The sequence below is a fragment of the Lactuca serriola genome, chromosome 4 (genome assembly GCF_051521515.1).
Source record: "Lactuca serriola cultivar US96UC23 chromosome 4, Lser_US96UC23_V15, whole genome shotgun sequence".
NCBI lineage: Eukaryota > Viridiplantae > Streptophyta > Magnoliopsida > Asterales > Asteraceae > Lactuca > Lactuca serriola.
In genome coordinates this window covers 107,156,337-107,173,742 of record NC_136411.1, presented here as the reverse complement: position 1 = coordinate 107,173,742, position 17,406 = coordinate 107,156,337, and the positions used below count along the sequence as shown (strand labels likewise).

At 43.7% G+C, this 17,406-nt stretch overlaps 1 protein-coding gene across 1 annotated transcript; it reads right to left on the bottom strand.

The window, feature by feature from the left end:
- Positions 1-16,090: 16,090 nt before the first annotated feature.
- Positions 16,091-17,042, bottom strand: LOC145102266 (ethylene-responsive transcription factor 4-like). The gene has a single exon (XM_079039650.1). The coding sequence runs from the start codon at positions 17,005-17,007 to the stop codon at positions 16,336-16,338; it is 672 nt and encodes a 223-aa protein (XP_078895776.1). The 5' UTR covers positions 17,008-17,042; the 3' UTR covers positions 16,091-16,335.
- Between the last annotated feature and the right edge of the window lie 364 nt (positions 17,043-17,406).

The following is a 17,406-nucleotide window of genomic DNA, read 5'->3' as shown; positions in this document are numbered from 1 at the left end:
TATATATATATATATATAACAATATGTTTATATATTTAAAATACATAAACATATATATAAAAAACTTTTACAAGATACATAAATACATAAAAATAAATATAAATGCGTAATACATAAAAACATATAAAAAAAATACATAAAATATATATAAAATATTTAAAAATACATAAAAAATATATATATTTAAAATACATAAACATCTATATAAAAAACTTAAAAAAATACATAAATACGTAAAAATATATCTAAATACATAATACATAAAAAAATAACACATAAAAATATGTAAAATGGTTAAAATTACATATAAATAAGTAAAAAAAATTATGTTATACATTTAAAATACGTAAACATATACATATAAAAACTTTAAAAAATACATAAATACGTGTGTATATATATATATATATATATATATATATATATATAAATATGTTTACACATTATATATACAAATTTTGACAAAATCTGCATAAAAATCCTATTATTTTGAAAAAATTAACAATTTGGTTTCATGACCTATTGAACAGGTCAAATTGACTAAAGTGAACAAATTAACCTGTTTCTTGGGTTTTTCTATTTAAAACGTAAAGAAGTTGAAAATTTTCTGTTTAAAAAATAAAATTTATAACTTTATTAATTTTTTTTTCAAAATATTAGGATTTTTCTAAAGATTACTCTTTCCATTTTTATCGAAATAAACCTTGTTAATAAAAATTTCAAAATATCATAAAATACAATAAATGAGTATAATGGTCGTTTTTGCATTTTTAACGGATAGGACGTGACGGTGACAATCTTAGGGACAAGACGTGTCAATTTTTTAAAGTATTAGGATGATCAGCATAATTGTTTTAAAATTGGACTCTAACTGCATATTGGTATAAACTAAAGGGACTACACTATAATTTACTCTAACTCATAGTTATGGACGGCAGCGACGGAATACGTGTATTAGTGGGTTGACCGAGTCAAGACGTAATAGCCGGTGGACCCACTATCAACGCCGCTTTTATCTTTCTCTCTTTCACACCTTGACACCTATCCGTAACAACCCACAAATTCCAATTAGGCTCAACTAAGTATTAACAAAAGGGAAACACACATTATTATAAGCTTTTATATATATATTTTATGGTAGATGAAATTACACTGTAATTTGGCATAAGATTATCCACAATGTATAATACAATGTAATTCATATATTAAACATATTATATCGTTTTTTTTTAATAATTCTCTAATATTTATACAGTATCACTCATAGTCTCATTGCGACATCAATAATTACTTTATATATTTTCTAACATATATTTTAAATATTAAACATTAGTAATTACTCAATAATAAATAATAAATATAATTGTTGTAGTTAGAAGAATATTTTTAAAATAAGATAATAATATAAAGGTGATAGTTTTTCCATTAGCGGAAAACCCAGTTTGCTTCTTATTGATTTTAATCGATCATCAACTTTATGAAGAAAGGTAAAATCTAAAATGATGTGACAACCAAGTGGGTAAAATGAAAAAAATAAAAATTTCAAACACTGGAGACATGCTGAGGGCATGCAAAATAGGATTTTCGGGAAGTTGGCTCAATCATCTTTCATCTCCCATTGAAAAAAAAATGATATAATACATCTACCACTAAGAGTATTAAGAATTTAAGATGACATAGTTTGAAACATTCGACAAAAGAAAGTGTAGGACATCATTTCGTTGGTTAGAAGATAGAGAGAATCACTTTTTAGATGTGAAGTTGGTATAATGAAAATAATACGGAAAGAATGTTGGCTCAAACTCTTTCAAAAAAAAAGTTATGTGCTTTTGAAGGGTAGACCAATAACATTTGAAGTGGATGTTCTGGTTTTGCTGAAAATCTTTCCGTAGAGAGGATTAATTAACCGGAAAACAGAAGAAGTTAAATCTCTACTACATTAGACCATTCACTATTTTGAAAATTGTGGAAAGCAATCTTAAAGGCTCGAATTGTCTCATGATCTTGAGTTTGTAACATCCCAAGATACGAGCCAAAATTTTCATTTTTAAAACATGTATTTAACAAAACATTAAGAATAAAACGTTCGACGTTCATATCATTTCACAAGATATTGTCTGTCTGGAAAACATTGTTGTAAAACATAAAAGTGTCAGAGTACAAATCTCCAGGAAGATCTCATAATGCGGAATACAAGCAGGTGTGTGATGTACCGCTACCGCGCCGGCTCCTTCCCCTTCGAAGAAGAGGTACCTGAAACCAAAACTGAAAACTGTAAGCACGAAGCTTAGTGAGTTTCCCCCACTGTACCACATACCATATAATCACATAACATACATTTACTGTCGGACATATTTGGGTGCCCGACCTACCCCTTTGGTCCTTACGACTGAATACTGTCGGACATATCTGGGTGCCCGACCTACCCCTTCGGTCCTTACGACCGGATACTGCCGGGCATATCTGGGTGTCCGAACTACCCCTTCGGTCCTTACGACCGGATATTAGGGACTATTTCACCCCCTACTGCTACCACATAACACATATCACATAGCATCACATCATACTAGCACATAACATAAACATAACACAGGTAGTAGCAACCCCAGATGAATATAACAGAGACAATCATCTATCAGACAACTCCTACTGGTGGCCCGACATTGTGGCCGTAGACCCACCGCTACTAGAAGGTAACTCACCTCAAAGTAGCTGCTGATCGGTGTGGGAACTGACTGTCTGCTTCTGCTGCCGCTCCGGAAATCCTCCGGCTATAATTCCCACAAAACCCTTAGTCAAATACTGCTAACCGACCTCAGGGTAAAATGACCATTTACCCCTTACCAATCAAGAGTCAAGTCAAAGTCAACTGCTAGTTGGCCCGACTCGCCGAGTTGACTTGTCAATTCGCCGAGTCCCTATCCCTTTGCCCGACCATAAACCCGACTCTACTCGTCAAGTTAAGCATTGACTCGACGAGTTCTCCTTCTAAACTAATGGCCAATAGTCCTTCATCCTACTCGCCGAGTTGTATGAACAACTCGCCGAGTTCTTCTTCATCCGAAGAACACTCTATGCTGAGACTCGTCGAGCTATATGAACAACTCGCCGAGTCTGTTCTTGAGGCAAGAAGATTGCCTTGAACTCACCGAGTCATGGCATTGACTCACCGAGTTACTTCATGAGTGAGTCTGGCTTCCGACCCACTGAGTCACACCCCCATGACTCACTGCTCTAACCCGCAACATGAAAAAGGGGAAAACTCGGGGACTCGCGACTCGACTCGCCGAGTCAGATGAACGACTCGCCGAGTCTGCCACATGCAAATACTATACACGCGATTATGCTTGAATCCAGCTCATGCCATTCATAGATCTGGGTTTCTAGGGCCTGATTTGTCACACCGTAAAAATTAAAACAATTTTTCACTTTTGAAAAATACATTTTTAATTAAACAATTCGTTCACAAAACGTTATAACATCAAGTTTTCAAATCACAAATGTCTCCCAAGATCAAAATACATCAAATTCCCACATGTGTGTACGAATCAAGTCAGCGCCTTCCCGCGGTCATCACTGGTACCTGAAACACATAACACTGAACACTATAAGCATAAGCTTAGTGAGTTTTCCCAAAATATCACAATAATCACATGATAGCCACTCGAGGTTGTAACTCTGTTGACCCTCTGGTCAATGTGTCTCAGTGGGGCCCTCCAGCCCCAACTCTTTGTGGGCCCTCTGGCCCTAACTCTAGGGACCCGAAAGTCCCAACTCTGTAACTCTGAATCATGCATATCACATATCATAATAAATCACAACACATAACAACATGCAATCACACTGGCATATAACTCTATAATACTCTGTCTCTTAACTCTGTTACCACACTAGGTAAAGTATAGTGAGAAGACTCACCTCGGGTGTCTCGGTAAATATATGTCTCGTAATAAATGTGATCTAGCCTCCGCCTAATCATACAAAGTAACACACCCATAAATACAACTGAACTCAACCCTAAAGGTCAACAAGGTCAACGGTCAACTTTGACCGGACTCGGCGAGTGCACTAGGGCGACTCGGCGAGTCTATACGTGTCCACTGACTCCCTTGGATCCTCTCCTGACACGTCGAGTGCTTCCCTAACTCGACGAGTTCCACCTGGCATGAATTGCGGGGCCACCACGACTCAACTCGTCGAGTCTCAAGAACAAATTGGCGAGTTCCGGCTTGACTCAGCCTCCCTGACTCTCCCTGACTCACCGAGTCGACCCCTCAACTCGGCAAGACCACTCGCTGAGTGGTTACGGGCAAACTTCATGCTACTCGTCGAGTCTGTTCTTCAGACTCGGCAAGTCCATGACATGCATAAACTCAAACTCACTTCTGAGGTCAGATCTGTTCCATACAATCATAGATCTGGCCTCCCCAGGCATGATAATCACGTAAAGTCCAAATCTTGGTGCTCAAACAACAACTATTTGCTCATAAATGATGTTTTAGCCCCATATCTCATAACTCTAGGCCAATACTCTCATGAACCCTCATAAAGCTTAAGGAATAAAGCTTCTCTGGACCTCTATGGATCTCATCTCAAGCCTCATCACAAATAGGGTCGGAATGGACATCAAATCTAACCACACAAAGGGGTCAAGAAACCCTAAACCCCCATGTTCATCATAACAACAGAAAAAGGGAGCCAAATATACCTCCAAGATGATGCTCTGAGCTCCAAAATCGAAAGATGTCCACCTCCCTTGCCTTCTCTTAGCTAGAATCTCCTTTGCCTTTCCAAACAAAGCTTTAAGGGTCAACAATGGCCTATTCTCTCTCCCAAAATGCTCAAATATCTTTAGGGTTTCTCTCTAGGGGTTGGTGGCCGCAAATGACGGCCATAAGCCCCATTAAATAGGTCTCAAACCCTGGAAATTAGGGTTTCATTAAACAGCGTGGACTCGCCGAGTCCACTTTTGGACTCGCCGAGTCCAGACGCGAACCCGCGCCCAAAACCGCGATCCTACTCGGCGAGTTTGGACTCCAACTCGCCGAGTCTCCTCACAAATCACCCAAAATAAAAGGATAAAATAATACCTGGGAATCCGGGATGTTACATGATTAACACGTAAAGTTTCCAACTTTACGTGTAAATAAACACCCATGAGGGTTTTAGGGCTCAAAATGCACCAAAAGAGTAGATCTAGGGCTTTCATGCAATATGGCTCCATAAAGGCAGTAGATCCAAGCTCCTGGAGCTCAATCATGCCTAGATCTAGAGGCTAAACAACTTATTACAAACCCTAAAACACAAACAAGCTTGGGGAAAGGCTCAAGAAGGACTTTCATGGAGCTACAAGGGACATTAAGCATGAAAATAGAGGCAAACTTAGATATACCTCAAGGAAATAACTGAGATAACCCAAATATGCCTGGCCTCCTTCTTCTCTTCTTGATCTACTCTCCTTCTCCCTCCAAATCTTCAAGAAAACACACCAAAATGCTTCAATCTCACAAGGAACAAGGCTTGAACGAAGTATAGGGCTCTGAGGGTGAAGGGGGCGAGCTTAGGGGCAGATAAGAGGGTTTAAATAGGGTGCAAACCCTTGAAATTTAGGGTTTCATCCGACAGCGGGGACTCGCCGAGTCGCCAACTTAAACGTGTTCTGAATCCCGTCTCTACTCGGCGAGTCGGACCTACAACTCGCCGAGTCCAAGTCTAAAAATGAAAAACCCTAAGATAAATTTTACGTACCAGGAACCAGGTGCTACAAATCTCCCCCACTTATTTTAGACTTCGTCCTCGAAGTCTGCCGCTCGGTCCTGAAACAGCTCAGGGTAATGCTCCATCATTTCTTCCACCGGCTCCCAAGTCCATTCTGAACCCTTTCGGTGCTGCCATTGCACCTTCACTAATTCCACCCTCTTGTTCCTTAGATCCTTCGACTTTCGGTCGAGGATTGCGACTGGGCGCTCAATGTAATTCAGGCTGTCATCAACCTGTATATCCTCTAACGGCACCACCGTTGAATCATCCACGAGGCACTTCCGCAGCTGGGAGACATGGAAGGTGTTGTGGATCTGACTGAGCTCGGCTGGCAGATCCAGCCTATATGCCACCTTGCCCACCCGGGCTACAACCCTGAACGGACCAATGTATCTCGGGACCAACTTCCCCCGCTTCCTGAATCGAATGACGCCTTTCCAAGGCGACACTTTCAGGAGAACCATATCCCCGACCAGGAATTCCAGGTCTGATCGACGCTTGTCGGCATAACTTTTCTGCCAACTCTGCGCAGTCTGAAGCCTGCTTCGAACCTGCTGGATCCTCTCGGTCGTCTTGAGCACCACCTCGGTGCTCCCCATGACCCTCTGGCCAACTTCACCCCAACATATCGGGGTCCTGCATCTCCGTTCATACAACATCTCGAATGGAGGACGGTCAATACTCGCGTGGTAGCTATTGTTGTACGAGAACTCAGCCAAGGGAAGACATGTATCTCAGTTACCACCGAAGTCTAGCATGCATGCCCGCAACATATCCTCCAAAGTCTGGATGGTCCGCTCACTCTGACCATCCGTCTGCGGGTGAAAGGCGGTGCTAAAATGCAGACGAGTTCCCAACTCATCATGAAACCTCTTCCAAAACCTGAAAGTGAACCGCACATCTCGATCTGATATCACTGACACTGGCACCCCGTGCTGCGCCACTATCTTCTGATATAGATATCGGCCAACTTTTCGGCCGAGATACTCTCCTGAATCGGAATAAAATGGGCGCTCTTGGTCAACCGATCCACGATGACCTAATTCGAATCTACTCCTCACGCCGTCCGTGGAAGCTTTGTGATAAAATCCATCGTAATATCCTCCCATTTCCACAACGGGATATCCAACGGCTGCATCTTGCCGTGCGGTCTCTGATGCTCGGCCTTGACCTTCCTGCAGGTCAAACACCGCTCGACGTACCACGCCACATCCCGCGTCATGCAGGGCCACCAATAGTCTAGGCGAAGATCCCGATACATCTTCGTCGCCCCTGGATGAATAGAGAATCGGGATTTGTGCGCCTCCTCCATCAGGATCTGGCGCACGCCTCCGTGAAACGGCACCCACACCCTACGGTGTAGTGTCAATAACCCTCGGCTATCATAATCGAAGGAGGTGACTTGACCCACTATACGCTCACTCTTCCGATGTTCCTCCTTCATAGCCTCCTGCTGGGCTTCCCGAATCTGCTCTAACAGGGGAGTCACCACAGTCATCCTCATGCAAATATCCCTGATCGGCGCCGCCTTGCGGCTAAGCGCATCGGCCACCACATTGGCCTTCTCTGGGTGATAAAGGATCTCGCAATCATAATCCTTCACCACGTCCAGCCACCAGCGCTGCCTCATGTTCAGATTCGGCTGATCCATGAGGTACCTCAAACTCTTGTGGTCCGTGAAAATGGTACATCGAACCCCGTAGAGGTAATGCCGCCATATCTTGAGGGCGAAGATCACCGCCCCCAACTCTAAATCGTGCGTCGGGTAGTTCACCTCGTGAGGCTTCAGCTGTCTCGAGGCATAAGCAATGACATGTCACCTCTGCATCAATACTGCGCCTAAGCCCGAGATAGACGCATCATAGTACACCACAAAATCCTCTACGCCCTCGGGCAGGGCTAAGATTGGCACCTCGCACAATCTCTGCCTCAGAATCTCGAACGATGCCTGCTGCTCAGGCCCCCATCGAAAGACCACGGCCGTCCTAGTCAACCGTGTCAGGGGTACGACTATCTTGGAGAAATCCTGAATGAATCTCCGATAATATCCTGCTAATCCTAGGAAACTCCGAATCTCGGATGGAGACTTCGGAACCTCCCAGCTCATCACGGCCTCCACCTTGGGCGGGTCTACTGAAATCCCGTTCTGGTTGACGAGGTGCCCAAGAAACTGCACCTCGCGCAGCCAAAACTCACATTTGGAGAACTTGGCGTACAAGCTCTCCCTCCTCAAGGTCTCCAAAACCTCTCTCAGATGCTCCTCGTGCTCCTCCTGCGTCTTGGAATAAACCAAGATGTCATCAATGAAAACTATCACTGACCGATCCAGCATCGGTCTACACACGCGGTTCATGAGGTCCATGAAAGCGGCAGGAGCATTGGTGAGCCCAAACGGCATCACCACGAACTCATAATGGCCATAGCGCATCCGAAACGCGGTCTTCTGTACATCCTCCTCTCTGGCCCTCATCTGATGATAACCTGAACGCAAATCGATCTTGGAGAACCAAGATGCTCCCTGTAACTGATCAAAGAGGTCATCAATCCTCGGGAGTGGGTAACGGTTCTTCACCGTTACCTTATTCAGCTCCCGGTAATCTATACACATCCGATGCGACCCGTCCTTCTTCTTCACAAACAAGATCGGGGCTCCCAGGGTGAACTGCTCGGTCGAATAAATCCCTTGTCTAGCAGCTCCTGTAGTTGCGTAGACAACTCCTGCATCTCGGGAGGAGCCAACCGATAGGGTGCCTTGGCTATCAGAGCCACACCAGGAACTAGGTCGATCCTGAACTCTACCTGACGCTCCGGAGGTATTCTAGGAAGCTCCTCCAGGAAAACATCAGTGTAGTCTCGCACCACTGAAACCTCGCTCACTGTCGCTTTACCCGTCTCCCGGGTATCCAGAACATACGCGACATATCCCGCGCAACCCTGCTGAAGGTAGCGCCTAACTCTCGCTGTTGAACATACTGCAGGTCCACGTTGCGGCCTCTCGCCGTGGATCACCAACTCTCCCCCACTCGGGGTCCTGATCCGCACTAGCTGTTGTGCGTAATCTATTACCACCCCATTAGAGCTCAACCAATCCATGCCTATAATCACCTTGTTCCCCCAAAATGGAATGGGAACCAAGTCCACCAAATAGCGCTCCTCAAATAACCTCAGAACACAATCCCTGAACACTGCTGATGCTCGTACCGATCGATCATCGACAATCTCTACCTCTAAAGGGCAATCCAACATGCCCGAGGACTCGGTAAACCTCTTGCTAAGCGCAAGGGAAACAAATGATCGAGTGGCACCCGAGTCAAACAACACCTGAATTGGGATACCGTTCACATGGAACGATCCTAACGCATAAACACAGGGCACATATCAATAACACAACATCATAAAAATAAAATAGAGGGAAAGAATCATACCCATCACCACATCAGGTGCGGCGCGTGCCTCCTCTGTAGTCAGCTGAAATGCCCGGCTCCTCACCACTGGAGCCTCTGCCTTGCCCTGCCGGCCATCTGTAATCCGCAGGGAAGCTGGAGCTGGCGCCTTAACCGGCGTTGATGCTGTCAACTGGGGGCAATTGGCCTTCTTGTGGCTCCTCTGGTTGCAATGGAAACACAGAAACTCAGATGTCTGCATCACAGGTGCAGGGGCGGTACAATCCCGACTGAAGTGCCCTGGCTTGCCGCACTTGTAGCAGCCTAACGATCCTATCTTGCACGCTCCCTCGTGCGCCCTGCCGCATTTCTTATAGCGGTTCCGCCCCTGTTGGTCTTTCGGCCCCGCACCCAATCCCTTGGGCTTCTTTCCCGAAGCCCCCGTAACATGCCCCTCTTCCACCTTCCTCTTCCGGATGTGCTCCAGATCTATCTCCCTCTCCCTTGCCCTGGCAATCATAGAGTCCAGGGTAGGGCAAGCTGAAAAACTGACATGCTCCCGAATATCAGCTCGTAGCATGTCATGATAGCGGGTCCTCCTCGTATCCTCATCACCCGCGTACTGGGGAACCAACAACGCCCTCTCCAGGAACTTGGCGGTGATCTCCGCCACAGTCTCCGTCGTCTGCCTCATATCCAATAACTCCCTGGCCAGCTGCTGAAGCTCGACAGCTGGCGCGAACTCTGCCCTGAACCTGGTCGCGAAGTCCGACCAAGTCATAGCCTTAACAGCCGAGGCTCCCAACGAGTCACCCACGGACTCCCACCAATCCCTAGCTCGATCTCGTAAACACCCCGCTGCGAACCTCACCTTCGACCCCTCAGGGAAGAAGCTGATCATCTGTGCAGACTCAATGTCTGCAATCCATCGTCTGTCAGCTATGGGGTCCTTTGCCTCGTGAAAATCCGGCGCACCACTGCCCCGGATGTCCTTGAAGGACAGTGAGCGGGATCCCGACTAGCCAAATGCCATGTCGCTCTTGAATGTCCGGAGGCGAACCTCCATCAACTCCAATATCCTTTCCTTGATCGACCCGAAGATAATGGGGGTCGACTCAAGGATGCCTCTGGTGATCTCTGGCGCGATGAACTCGCGTAGCCCCTCATCTACTGGCTCGGAACCTGATCCCGATCCCGATCCCTCTCCTGTACTGCCAACTGCTGGCCTCGAGCGTAGTACCACCATTCTGAAAAACATAAATAATAACCGTTAGTGATAGTGATACCTCTGGAGGAATCACACCTACTACAAGTTTCCTGGTCTTATCTTGGCCTTCCTCGGTTCGGGTACGGATCCTCTGCTTTCAGTAGTACGGGCCCATACTACCTTCCATATCTATCTGTACCTTCTCCAAGGACTGCCTTGACTCCACCAGGTCCCTATCACTACCACTGATCACCGCTATACTCATCCTAGGCTTGCCCCAGGAAAATCTCTAACTCCACTCGACCCGGTCCTCAGCTGCTGAAGGCCTCCTTGTAATGCCAGTTAGCCATTACCTGAACACCATCACATGTGATGAGGCTCAGATAATCCTTCGAGTAACAAATTCATCCCTATAACGGTTAGACTCAAACGAGAGCTGCACAATAGGGCCAAATCCAGCACTCTAAGATTATTCAACCCTGATCACATGTGACGTGACGTATTCACCTAATGGCTAACTCCCATCACCCGGAATCCCACAAAGCACAAAGCAAGCAACATTCAGACAAAAGGGAACAATCTCATGCAAATCCGTTCTCATAGAGAGAAACTGAACTAGCATACAATGCTAAACTCTTACTATCAGGCATAACCTAACAGGCTATCCTACTGCTGTCCACTCAATTCTAGCATGCAGTTTTCATACATTGAAGCACATAAGGCAGGCACATAAGGCATCACTCCTAGATCCTTAGTCCCATTCTAGCATGTTGTTCTACTGAAACTGATAATCATAACATAAGCTTGTATGGGTACTTTGGGGAATACTTACTTGAGCTCGGCCGGTCGCGCACATCACACACTTTGTTCTTTCTTAAAACCCTTTACTTAGCCTTTTAGAAAACATTTTCTTTTTCTAAAATCTCTTAATCCCTCGATTTGAGTTCAAACACCCCCAAAGGTGTGTCCGAATCCCTCAAACCAGGGCTCTGATACCAACTTGTAACATCCCAAAATACGAGCCAAAAATTTCATTTTTAAAACATGTATTTAGCAAAACATTAAGAATAAAACGTTCGACGTTCATATCATTTCACAAGATATTGTCTGTCTGGAAAACATTGTTGTAAAACATAAAAGTGTCAGAGTACAAATCCCCAGGAAGATCTCATAATGCGGAATACAAACATGTGTGTGATGTACCGCTACCGCGCCGGCTCCTTCCCCTTCTAAGAAGAGGTACCTGAAACCAAAACTGAAAACTGTAAGCACGAAGCTTAGTGAGTTCCCCCACTGTACCACATACCATATAATCACATAACATACATCTACTGTCGGGCATATCTGGGTGCCCGACCTACCCCTTCGGTCCTTACAACCGGATACTGTCGGGCATATCTGGGTGCCCGACCTACCCCTTCGGTCCTTACGACCGGATACTGGGGACTATTTCACCCCCTACTGCTACCACATAACACATATCACATAGCATCACATCATACTAGCACATAACATAAACATAACACAGGTAGTAGCAACCCCAGATGAATATAACAGAGACAATCATCTATCAGACAACTCCTACTGGTGGCCCGGCATTGTGGCCGTAGACCCACCGCTACTAGAAGGTAACTCACCTCAAAGTAGCTGCTGATCTGTGTGGGAACTGACTATCTGCTTCTGCTGCCGCTCCGGAAATCCTCTGGCTATAATTCCCACAAAACCCTTAGTCAAATACTGCTAACCGACCTCAGGGTAAAATGACCATTTACCCCTTACCAATCAAGAGTCAAGTCAAAGTCAACTGCTAGTTGGCCCGACTCGCCGAGTTGACTTGTCAACTCGCCGAGTCCCTATCCCTTTGCCCAACCATAAACCCGACTCTACTCGTCGAGTTAAGCATTGACTCTACGAGTTCTCCTTCTAAACTAAAGGCCAATAGTCCTTCATCCTACTCGCCGAGTTGTATGAACAACTCGCCGAGTTCTTCTTCATCCGAAGAACACTCTATGCTGAGACTCGTCGAGCTATATGAACAACTCGCTGAGTCTGTTCTTGAGGCAAGAAGATTGCCTTGAACTTACCGAGTCATGGCATTGACTCGCCGAGTTACTTCATGAGTGAGTCTGGCTTCCGACCCACTGAGTCACACCCCCATGACTCACTGCTCTAACCCGCAACATGAAAAAGGGGAAAACTCGGGGACTCGCGACTCGACTCGCCGAGTCTGCCACATGCAAATACTATACACGCGATTATGCTTGAATCCAGCTCATGCCATTCATAGATCTGGGTTTCTAGGGCCTGATTAACACATAAAGTTTCCAACTTTACGTGTAAATAAACACCCATGAGGGTTTTAGGGCTCAAAATGCACCAAAAGAGTAGATCTAGGGCTTTCACGCAATATGGCTCTATAAAGGCAGTAGATCCAAGCTCCTGGAGCTCAATCATGCCTAGATCTAGAGGCTAAACAACTTATTACGAACCCTAAAACACAAACAAGCTTGGGGAAAGGCTCAAGAAGGACTTTCATGGAGCTACAAGGGACATTAAGCATGAAAACAGAGGGAAACTGAGATATACCTCAAGGAAATCACTGAGATAACCCAAATATGCCTGGCCTCCTTCTTCTCTTCTTGATCTACTCTCCTTCTCCCTCCAAATCTTCAAGAAAACACACCAAAATGCTTCAATCTCACAAGGAACAAGGCTTGAACGAAGTATAGGGCTCTGAGGGTGAAGGGGGCGAGCTTAGGGGCGGATAAGAGGGTTTAAATAGGGTGCAAACCCTTGAAATTTAGGGTTTCATCAGACAGCGGGGACTCGCCGAGTCCAGAATATGGACTCCCCGAGTCGCCAACTTAAACGTGTTCTGGATCCCGTCTCTACTCGGCGAGTCGGACCTACAACTCGCCGAGTCCAAGGCTAAAAATGAAAAACACTAAGATAAATTTTACGTACCAGGAACCAGGTGCTACAGAGTTCCTGACGGTATTCATAACATATTACATGCATGTTATTTAAGAAGGTTTCTTGGGAAGAGTTTCATATTGTTAGGTTTAAAATAAATTAGAATATCTATAAAACGGATGAGAGTATCTTCTGTTTATAGAACATAAAGATGTAAGTAAATAAATAATAACACCAAAATATAACCTTTAGGGGTGGAGCGCACTCCCAACTCATTCATAATATAACATCAGTTTGATATCGGTTTTTTTTTCTCTATCTTTTTCAACCAACAACAAATAAAATTTATTTTTCTAAACCCATTCAACTTTTAATTTTAAAATAAATATAAACTACTAAAACATCACACAACTAATTTACGAATTATTAGAAACATATAAAATTAATTCACAAATTGTTGTAAAAAACATACAAAATTATTTTGTTCCGAGTCTTAAAACAATGCATGAGGTATTAAATGATTACATGCATTATTAGGCCATGGGATGTGGGGGTGTTTATGCACGTAAACATCTACATGGAAGAGATGTTTCACGCGTGAACACCGCCCCGATTGTCTAGTTGTGGTGTGGAATAAGATGTTTATGGGAATTTTAATTCATTACTTCCAAATTAAATACATTATCATTGATTGTTCATTAATGAACCTCATTTCCAACTAATATTGAATGTATTGTGAAAAGAGATCGATGAAAATATGGAGTGATGTTAACCCGCCCTTGACTCACATGTCAATACCACAAACTTGACGCCGTTGCCCCAAAAAGTACCGACCTACGCCTCGACTCCGTCCACTATTATAAGGGGTTTTTTGGTTAGATAAAATAGACAAAATTGCAAAAATGGTCCCTGTGGTATGCATTTTTTTGGGGTTTTAGTCCAAACCCCGAGTTTTTTGGTTTTGTGGTCCTTTTGGACCGGTTTGTTTGTTAAAATAGTCCATGTAGTTAACTCCCGTTAAAAACAATATGTTAACCCCCTCATGTGCCTTCCACATGAGGGTATTTCTGTCTTTTTACATTTATGGACCATTTTTGCATAAGAAAGCTAACGCTTTATCCCTCATTTACATTCCCAAACGCTCGCCAACTCCCCACCTCCATCTTCTTCCTTACGCCCCATTAAACCTGCAAAAAAGAACCTCATTCCTAATCCAAAAACCAAATTGAAGCTACAGAGACAAGGATATACGTTAAAGTTGAAATTCATAGTTGTTTTTGAAATCACAAAACCATGGGTCTGATAATTGAGTGTTCCCCTGTGATGAATAAAATTAACATCACAAATGTTGAAACAAATCAAACCGTCACTATTACTCCTCCCTAATCTGCAAATCACTATCTGCTTAGCTTTGTACGATGTTTCTTTAGCCAACCATTTACGAATGCTTTTTACCTATGTACCCAATCACCCAGATGCGCGTTCCACCCATCCCCCTCGTCTTTGTATCTTCTCTTCAAAACTGATTTTGCAGGTCATGAGATGATGGTGACAATGGCGATGGGTTGTGATGACGAAGATGTGTGGGTGGTGAGATCTGAGAAAATGATAACATAAACAAACGAGAACAGGGGAAGAAGATTGTGACATGTTGAATATCCCATTTGAGTAACATGTTGAATTCGATGATGGGGGAGATTGTGTACAGAAGTACTCCGAATCGGTGTTAATGCAAAGGAAAAACCTCATTAATCGGCATAAGGTACAATAAGCTTTTCTCGATTTTCTTGATACAAATCTTTCAAATTACTCGTTGTTATTAGAACTGATCTTAAGAACCCAAAATAGAGATATATTTAGATGTTCGATTTCAAATTTTGTGGTCTAAATTTCAAATCTTGAATCAGGGATAGGAGACATCGGATCGAGAAAACACCTGATTATTTCTGTTCTTCGATGAACTGGATGCATTATTCACAGAAAGATTAAATAAAAGACCACAAAATCCTTTCGATCAGCAAGGATTCTTTGATTTTTTTCCTGAATATGTATTGCATTCTCACTGTAATATACATTACAGAAGGAGATTTGGAGATTGAATTGAAACACAAAATAGCTTTTCAAGCTTATATTTGATGTGATGATGAAGACCCGCAATGCCTACAAATTTTCAAGCTTCTAAATTCCCACCACGTGTTTGATGAAATGAACGAGGATAAATTGGGTTCTTGGTATGGAATTGGCCTAAGTTAACAATGAATTCACATATGGGTGTGAATTCAATATACTATAAATAAGGATTATCAATGGAGCAACTAACGCAATTGCGATCATGGATACCTGGTAGTGGGAGTGTGGTAGTGGGAGTGTAAGAGGTGGAAATGGATTTGAATAATGAAGCAAAGCAATTGCGATCATGGATACATAGGTATACATATTTGTTTTCTTTGCAAAAATGGTCCCCAAATGCAAAAAGACGGATTTGCCCTCACGTGGGGGGCACATGAGGGAGTTAACAGAAGCAATCTAACGGATGTTAAGTCAGTGGACCTTTTCCACATAAAAACATGCTCAAAAGGACCACGAAACCAAAAAAGTCAGAGTTTGGACTAAAACCCAGAAAAAATGTATACCACAGGGACCATTTTTGCAGTTTTGTTGATAAAATAAAGGATGATGTGTTTAAAAGTGTTTAATATTATTAGCCCTATTTTCCATTTTTTCATAAAATATTCGATTGTTTATCTAGTTATATAAACTTGCAAATGAAATACTTCAATAATTATACCTAAAATTACAAAAAGAAACATCAGAAGAAATTCAAAAATTACAAAAATGCATAATTTATATTAAGAATTATAAATCTCCTAATAAAATACTGAATAATTACACAAAATTTAACCGGTCGAGAAAGGGAGCTGCCCAAAATCCGGTCTGCCCGTCCAAAAAAAACCCCACCGTTCTACTCTAAAATACTCAAACAAATGACCCGAACCGGTCTACCCTCAGACGTTACATTTTGAACCCGGTTTGGTCTATCACCAAGTACACAACTATCTCTCATCTATCTTCTTAAACATCTACCGCCGGTGGCGCTAAATTTAGATCAAGATTAAGCTCTCTTCTCGACATGCTTGTATCACAAGGGGCGCTACAATCTGCAACTGATGAAGAGTCCGACTCGCTCAAAACTCCATTAAATCTGTTCACATGTTCCTGTTCAATCTTCGGATTGTACTGATGATACAAGTACGGATAACTCCGATCCATAAACACCATAATCGGCTGGCCATGGATATGGCCATGGGGATGGGGTACAACCGCCACCGTCTTCTGCCCGCCATTATGAAACAACTGGTATCCAGCGACTGAAACATCTAGGCGGCGCGTGAGATCAAGCTCCAACGGCCGATGGAACGGAGGACGACCATCTGGGGAAGAAGTGGAACACTCGACGATGCTACTTTGGCTGGGGCTCTGGCCGTCGACGTCGTCTATGGATGGAGGGAAGTTGATCTTTGCCTTGGTGCCCCGGAAGTTGACGGCGGCGGTGTCGTATGCTTTGGCTGCTTCCTCCGCCGTGTCGAAAGTACCCAACCACACACGGGTTTTCGTTCCAGGGTCGCGGATCTCCGCCGCGTAACGGCCCCATGGCCGCTTTCTTACTCCCCGGTAATGTACTTGGTCCACACCGGGAATCTTGGCCTCTGTTACAGGCTTTGAAGCATTATTCTTCATAACCATTAGAGAAGTGTTTTAGTGTGTGTGTGTGTATGTGAGACAGTTGTGTGTGTTTATATAAAGGAAGTTGAGTGTGGTGGGGTCAACGAGGGGTTTGACTGAGTAGGCAAAAGGCGCCGCCCAATCGGGTGAATGGAGTAATGAAATGTGGGTCTCGTGGCACGCGGAAGCGGCTACGACGTTGATTTTTGCCGGCTTTATGTTTGGGCGGCGGGCGGCCGCAATTCTATAATAAAACAATTTGATGCGAGAATCACGTATTTTTTTTTTTTATTTAGAACTGCAGAAAGTTTTATAAACAATAATGAAGTACATAAAATACATGAGGATAAGGAATCAGTCACTAAAAAAGTGTTGAATATAACGAACAACACCAATAAGGATGAAGCAGCAACCGTGGAT